This window comes from Laccaria bicolor, genomic scaffold (genome assembly GCF_000143565.1).
Source record: "Laccaria bicolor S238N-H82 LACBIscaffold_8 genomic scaffold, whole genome shotgun sequence".
Lineage (NCBI taxonomy): Eukaryota > Fungi > Basidiomycota > Agaricomycetes > Agaricales > Hydnangiaceae > Laccaria > Laccaria bicolor.
This window is the reverse complement of record NW_001889879.1, coordinates 200,250-208,060: the sequence shown is the minus strand read 5'-3', so window position 1 is coordinate 208,060 and position 7,811 is coordinate 200,250. Positions and strand designations below refer to the sequence as shown.

General features: G+C 47.7%; 1 protein-coding gene across 1 annotated transcript; it reads right to left on the bottom strand.

The window, feature by feature from the left end:
* Positions 1 to 1,041: 1,041 nt before the first annotated feature.
* Positions 1,042 to 6,743, bottom strand: LACBIDRAFT_325546 (uncharacterized protein; the record flags this gene model as incomplete). Its single annotated transcript, XM_001879112.1, has 16 exons — positions 1,042 to 1,698; positions 1,806 to 2,065; positions 2,335 to 2,491; positions 2,609 to 2,725; positions 3,091 to 3,151; positions 3,376 to 3,670; positions 3,812 to 4,112; positions 4,143 to 4,334; positions 4,386 to 4,755; positions 5,190 to 5,210; positions 5,515 to 5,533; positions 5,611 to 5,631; positions 5,970 to 6,207; positions 6,259 to 6,305; positions 6,573 to 6,639; positions 6,720 to 6,743. The coding sequence occupies 16 exons, from the start codon at positions 6,741 to 6,743 to the stop codon at positions 1,042 to 1,044; spliced, it is 2,847 nt and encodes a 948-aa protein (XP_001879147.1).
* Positions 6,744 to 7,811: the final 1,068 nt, after the last annotated feature.

Below are 7,811 nucleotides of genomic sequence, written 5' to 3'. Positions count from 1 at the left end.
TGGTTGTTTGTTGATGACGCCCAAATCGAGTGTCGGCAAACGCTGGCACTCGATTTGGGCGTCAGGAATTCCGTTCTGTGTCGTTCCGGCACCATTCCTTCCAGGTGATTCCTGGAACCATTCTGACGGAATTTGAATTCCATCAAAATTCCGCCGGAATGGTTTGATCAATTTGGCAGGGCCCTCTGCCAAATTTGATTCCTCCGGACTTCCAGGAATGGCCCGGATTCCGCCGGATTCTGGCAGGAATCACTGGAGGACAATAAAGACCTCTTGTTCTCCATTATCTTAATTCAACCATGCGCGAAATCAGCCTTCAACAAATCTTTGCCCTCATTCCTGCAACAATATCTCGCTACATCACATTTGCCTTGCGTCTCCTCTTTGAAACCCTTGATAATATTTCGGAATATTTCATTAAATACCCAAAATTACTACGTGAATTTCAAGAAAATAGTGACCTCATCGTTTCTAGGCATCCACGTCTTCATGGTGCATTTGCAAGCCTTGATGGACTCAATTTGGCTGTCCAGACTTCAGAAGATATAGAGATTGAGAATGCTACCTATAACGGATGGCTTTCAGACCATTTTGTAAGCTCTGTATTGTTGTATTCTCCCAAAGGTATGCCACACCTTCTGAAAACATTGTTTTTACTAAAATTCTTGCCTTAGGACCCAGTACTTTACCATCCCCCACATAATCCACATGGACTCCACTGGATTCCACTGGATTCCACTGGATTCCACTGGATTCCACTGGACTTCACTACATACTGGCAATATCCACAAAACTGGACTCCCAGCACAAATCTGGACTCCACTGGACTCCACTGGACTGCAAGCACAAATCTGGACTGGACTGGACTGGACTGGACTGCAAATTACAAAACTGGACTCCACTGGACTCTCCCAACACAAAACTGGACTGGACTGGACTGCCACAGACCTAAGTTAATCCAGAATTCCTGAACTTAGACTTCAAAACAAAAAATAAAATTGAAGTATATTTATTAATTAAATTAATTAATTATACTAAATTCTATGTTACAGAGGGGGGAGGGAGGGGGAAGGGAAAGGGAAAGAGAGGGGGGGAGGGAAAGGGAGCGGGGGAGGGAAAGGGAGGGGGAAGAGAGGAATAGAGGGGGGAGGGAGCAAGGAAGGGGGAAGGAAAGGGAGGGGGGGAGAGAGGAGCAAGGAGAGGGGGAGGGGGAAAGGGGGGGAGGGAGTGAAGGGGGGAGAGAGTGGAGGGGAGTGGGAGTGGTGAAGAGAGGAGGTAGTGATAGGGGGAGAGAGTGGAGGGGAAGGGTGGTGCTGCTGGGCCCTCGTCGCCGTTCCGCGCTGGCGTCGGCGGTGGTGGGCGCTCGTCGTTTTTCGTGGGCGTGTCGTTTTTCGGGTGTGGTGGAGATGGGGTTTTCGTGGGCGCTCGTTCGTTGTTGTCGTTGTTGTCGCGTGTTGTCGTTGTCGTCGCGTGTCGTCGTGTCGTCGTCGTCGTGTGTCGTCGACCCCACGTGTAGTCGTCGTCGCGTGTCGTCGTCGTCGTCGTCCCCGCGTGTAGTCGTCGACGTGTGTCGTCGTCGTCGCGTGTCGTCGTCGTGTGTCGTCGTGTGTCGTCGTCCCCGCATGTAGTCGTCGTCGTCGTCCTCGCGTGTCGTCGTCGTCGTCGTGTGTCGTCATCGTTGTCGCGTGCCGCTGGTGCCTGTCGTGGTGAGGACGGGGCATTGGGGTGGTGGGGCATACATACCGTTGGCCCATGACGTGGCAACGTCATGGGCGCTGTCCCTCGTTCTTGGCCTGTCCTTCCACGTTGGCGTGGGCGTCGTTGGCGTGGGCATGAGCGTCGTTGGCGTGGGCGCGGGCGTCGTTGGCGTGGGCGGCGTTGGCGTTGGCGTGGGCGGCGTTGGCGTTGGCGGCGTTGGCGTTGGCGTTGGCGGCGTTGGCGTTGGCGTTGGCGGCGTTGGCGTTGGCGTGGGCGGCGTTGGCGTTGGCGGCGTTGGAGGGGAGTGGTGAAGGGTGGTGGTGGTGGTGGTGGAAGGGAATGGGATGGTCACGGAAGTGTGACCATGCTGCAAATAGAAGATGTGACGATATGGCACGCCCTCAAATAAGTCACGTGACCTCACCCCGCAGACTGAACAAAATCATGAATCCTTATTGCAGCTATCACTGACCCACACTTTATGTAAATTATAACCCTTCCATTCATTGATCAATAAAATTGTAAGTATGGCTTGTATATTGTATAGTCTATTTTCGCTTTTTTAGTTATATTCATATATAATAATAATAATATACTGGAATGACTGGAATCCACTGGACTCCACTGGACTCTGACTGGACTCATAGTCCACTGGACTGGGACTGGACTCAGGAAAGTGGCTGGCAGTCCAGTGGGAGTCCAGTGGACTGGACTGGACTGGACTGGACTGGACTCCAGTGGACTGGGCATTCTGCCAGCCAATCTGGCCTGGTAAGAGGGCCACTGGAATCCACTGGAATCCACTGGAGTCCACTGGAGTCCATATGGATTACGTGGGGGAGGGTAAAGACCTCCTTAGGACCTATCATTGCCGCTAATGTTAATGCACCAGGGAGCTGGCATGACTCACATGTTGCGCAACCAATCTATCGCAAGTTAGAAAGGGACATGCCAGATGGATTTTATGTCGTTGCAGATGCGGCATTTCCTCATGGTACCCAAAGTATAGCTGGTCGGATACAGGCTCCTGTCAAGACAGGACAGCACATGCAAGGGACTGCTGAACAAATAGAGGAACGATTTGCCTTTGACCGGGAACTTCTTTCCTATCGTCAGACAGCTGAATGGGGAAATCGTGCTCTGCAAGGCTCGTTTGGACGTTTACGAATTCCTCTCAAGATCAATGATAGCCAGAGACAGGGAGATCTGATTGAGACCTGCATTCGGCTCTACAATTTCCACACGGAACGAGTGGGACTCAATCAAATTCATGATGTATACATGCCCCAGTGGAGAATAAATGCCGAAGATGAAGAAATATGGTTAAACTTCGAAAATATTCTCTTCTCAGATCAAAGGAAGAAGGATCGTGTTTCGAGATTTCATACCTACCCGGAATTTGACTAGATATGATGCAGTCAACACAATATTCAATTGGGTACAATACGAAAGGCTGAAAAGTATGTAGCATAAATGAGAAGGTAGATTACTAGTCAAAATGATAAGCTGTACAATAGAGAAAGACGAGGGAGTGTGTGAGAGTTGGGCTTAAGGTGTAAAGACAGTATGGAGTTGGACTGAAATGGAACAAAGATGTTGAAGGAGTGTGTGGAGTTGGGGTGAAATAACAAAAATATCTGAACTTAGTCACTAAAAACTGAGAAGGCCGGCAATTACTTATCCTTGGGGCCAGGTACATGGACAGGGCTGACTATGTAAGAGATCCTGCTGCTGTTATGATGAGGTGTGACGAGAAGCCCATTGTTGTCAACCAGGGAAGTGTGAGATGGAGATGGAACTGGAGGGGTTTCTCGAGTTGACAAAAATGGTACACTGGAAAAGAATGTTGGAGGGGTGAAGTCTACACCTGAGGACCAGCGGCTGTGAGATCGAACAGCGGAAAGGCCAGAGTTTGTATATGCGGAAGTGGTGGGATCAATGTTCTCCTTCTCCGATGACGAGGAGGATGTATCTGTGATCCAGGTGACACTCTTTCCACCCTCAGGAAAGATTTTCTCACACTTGATCTTCCCCCCAACACGTACAACCCCAGGTAGATGCCTCCTGTTAGGGAAGGGGTGGCGTCGGCACTCACAGCACTCACAGCACTCACGGTGCTCACGGTGCTCAGAGGCTGGTGCGTTCATTCCCATGAGTTCAAGTTTGAGCTCAGCACAATCGCGAGCCTGCTCTGCATCATGGAACCTATTGCATAAGCGGCTCACTTCATTTCGCAGAGATTCGATGGTTGCATTGGCATCGCGAAGCTGTTGCGAGATGGTGAGGAACTGGGTTGTTTGCATGGAACGAGAAGCACGATCTTCTTTGTGGCTTTGTTGGGTGGCCAGGTCGAAGGCCTTCGACAATGTTTGAACTAGCTCAAGGGTGGGGGCACTGGTGTGCATGCGACGTGGCTGGGGAACCTCAGAGTGATTGGAACGCACAGTAACAGCGTGCAAGGTGGAGTCATTAGTGACAGGGCCTCCAACGATCTCGACTTCACCAGTGTTATCAAAGTCTGAGTCGTTAAGGTCACGTGTGCCAGCTCTCTCATTGATCATCTGCTCAATCTTCAGTGCTTTGGTGACAGTTTCAGGACGCTTGCCAGAGCCTGTCGGTTTGCCCGGTTTAATCAGCTAGATGACAACAATCAGGATAGCATGGGAAATGAGAAGGAAAGAACATACCTGTTTGTACTTCGTTTCAATCGATTTGCAATCCCGTTCTGGTCGATTGTTTTTCTTTGCCCACTTCGCGAACCTCTCGTGAACCTTCTTCCAACCTCGTTGACCAATGGGAAGCTCATCCTCAATGAGAGCAAGGAGCTGGGATAGATCTCCTTCTGTATAATTCCCTGCCCCAGTGCAACGCCCCCGTTTCGCAATGGGTTTCTCATAGTGCTTGAAAGTCCGGTCCAGTCCGGTTTTTTGGCCCAAAACGAAAAGACCGAGACCAAGACCAGTCCACACGATTCCTAAAACCTCAAAAGACCGGACCAGGACTGGAAAAGACCAAGACTGCAGTCTTTTTCGGTCTTTGGACCAGTCTTGGTCCAAACTGGTCACAACCAGTTCAAGACCGGTTTTTCAACGAAATATGCAATATATTTTGCAGTTGTGAGTCGGTAAATTTATTTACATTCTTCGTAGCTTCTAAACGAGTGCAAGAACGTTCAATTACATTGAGAATTGATGTATATACAAAAATACTAAGGTACATCTGCTATTTTCACGAAATATTTTACAGTTTTGTATGTACAGTTGAGTGCAAAAAGAATGAAGGTTGGTTCATTTTTCTGGTTCTTTCTAAGAATCTATTGTACCTCAAATGTATTTGTGTATTCTTTTACATTATGTAGTTGTGTTACACTTCCCTTGGTATGGACTAATTTCAGTGAAAGCTGGAGCCTTGAGAAGGTTTTTATCCTGGAGGCCATTTTTGGCATCTGAAAAAAAAAATATGCGCTAACTGGGGAGGTAGCCAGGACATACCTCTGGTCAACTTGAATGAGCCTATCAAAGAATCAATCAAAAATACTGAGTGGTTAGGTCTGTAGAGGCATTGGAAAATGGCTTGTTTTGTCTAAAACAGGCCAAAAATGACCAAAATAGCACAAAATGACCATTTTCTGGAGGCTCTACAAGCATAACTGCTCAGTATTTTTAACTAATTTTTTGATAGGCTCATTCAGGTTGACCAGAGGTATGTTCTGGCTACCTCTCCAGTTAGCACATCTTTTTTTTTTCAGATGCCAAAAATGGCCTCCAGAATAAAAACCTTCTCAAGGCTCCAGCTTTCACTGAAATTAGTCCATACCAAGGGAAGTGTAACACAACTACATAATGTAAAAGAATACACAAATACATTTGAGGTACAATAGATTCTTAGAAAGAACCAGAAAAATGAACCAACCTTCATTCTTTTTGCACTCAACTGTATCTTTGTCAGTTTTTGGCCTAAAAATATGATCTTAAGTGTGTTTTGAAGGGTTATTATGTAGGTACAAAAGACTGGTCTTAACCGACAAGACCGGTCCATGTTAAACAGTCTTTTTGCGGTCTTGTGATCTCAAATCTGAAAGACCAAGACTGCAGGTCCGGTCTTTTGCAGTCTTGGTCCAGTCCAGTTGTGGTCTTTTTGCAGTCTTGGGACTGGACTTCCAAGCACTAGTTTCTCATCATCCAACGACAAGTCTGATGACTCATGTGATCGCTTCCCCTTCCCCTTGCTGGTACGGGGGGCACTGCTCGACCTGGGATGTGCTTGCTCACTATGGCGAGAGCCAGCAACAAAGGAAGCTGGAGCATGGCCAGTAGCAGTGGCAATAGTCAGTCCATGAGTAAGGTCTTTGTCGGAGGAGTGTGGAAGAGGGATGTCAGTGGGAATGGGTGCGAGGGCCATGATGTGCTGGTTATAGGAGTGGTTGGGGGGCATCCGTGGCTGAGACGAGACTCCAGGGATACTTGGACCTCTAAGAGGGGGGAGTGTTGCTCCCTGGGTGTCAAAGTGCTATCAGTTTGTTAGAAACGTGGTAAAACACCAAACATGAATGAAACGGACCAGTAAAAAATATGTGTGTTGTCTGGAACCTGCAATACCTCCAGGACCTGAACCAATGATTGAGCTGACCTAAAAGATTGATGAGGGATACCAAAATATGCTGATAAAATAATGTTGCACCAGTGGGAGGCCTCTCCATTGAGCACAAGAGTTGTTGGGCTCAAAGGGCAAGGCCCGGTGGGGCAAATTGTATGGAATGAAGGGCCGTTGTGGTTGATCTTGCGCCATAATGAAGTGGGTAAGGTGGTAAACGAGTGACTGTGAAAAGCAAGATTGAATGAGAAAAGTGTCGAAGAAAAGTTTGTGGTACTTACTGCAATAATCCAGCTCCCTTTTATGGTCCTTCAATGCCGAAGTTTCACGCGAGGCCATCGGTGGGCTCTGCAGAACGGAAAGCATGTTAATTGGTGGAGAGGTCAAAACAGCAAGGGTAGAGATTTAGTTTATTGAGGCGTACTCACATGATTTGGAATGGAGGAGAACATGATACCTTAAGAGGGATGGTCCTCTTGGTCATCCTGGCCAGATGATCCTGTGGTGCATTCTACGAAATTGCGAATATAAAACTGGGAGGGAGCCTGAGCAGAATAAAGCCATGATCACTGATGTGGTGCTTAGGGCAGAGCGCTGAAGGGCGTATCGGTGCTGCTGGAGTGCATCGTGGTAGTCGTCATGTAGTCTCCATGGTCGACTGAAGGAGCGGCATGTGGGAGGGATGGAAGGCATAAGGGAGCGTGCACGATGTCACGAAACAGCGTGGCGCGAGGATGATGAAGCCAGGGCAAAGGGCATCAAACATTCCAGAAAAGGTGTAGCTCAGGGTTTATTGTGGGGTTTAAGTCTGTTCGAGGGGTCTGTACCCTCTGAACAGATTAAAGTTTGTAACTCGGTGCCAACCAGGGCCTCCATCAAAGTTGAACCCTTACAAGACTCGGCATCCTGGCAAAAGACCCTAGATCTCATCGATTTATTTAAATCTAGCAAATTTGTCTTATGGGAAGTCACCCAATGCTTTGCAGCACAAATTTTTTCAAATTGTATTTGATTATGTTTGTAATGACCCTGAAATGTCACAACCAAGCAACAACCAAGGCCCAATGAAATGATCCCTGTCTGGAATAGGCCTGAGTGTGACATCTCAGGTCCAGTTTCAACACAGCCAAATACAATTCAAAAAAATTCATGCTGCAAAGCATTATGCAAGGCACTGTAATGGATTGCACAACGATTTTTTGAAAATATACTTGGTCTTGTTTGAACTGCATCTGAGATGTCACACTTACCCATTTCCAGAACAAGTAAACTGGATGCAGGTCGATGGTTACAGTCGTTTGCATAATGGATTGCACAACGGATTTTTTGAAAACTTATTTGGTTGTGTTGGGTAGCATGACTTTTCGTCACACTTACCCTTTGCCCATGGCCACTGTTGCCCATGCCAACACACTTGCACGAATCCAGCCGCTATACTCGCATTACAGTGGGCAAACGGCGCCCACCGGCTCTTAACCATCGACCTGCATCCAGTTTACTTGTTCTGGAAATGGGTAAGT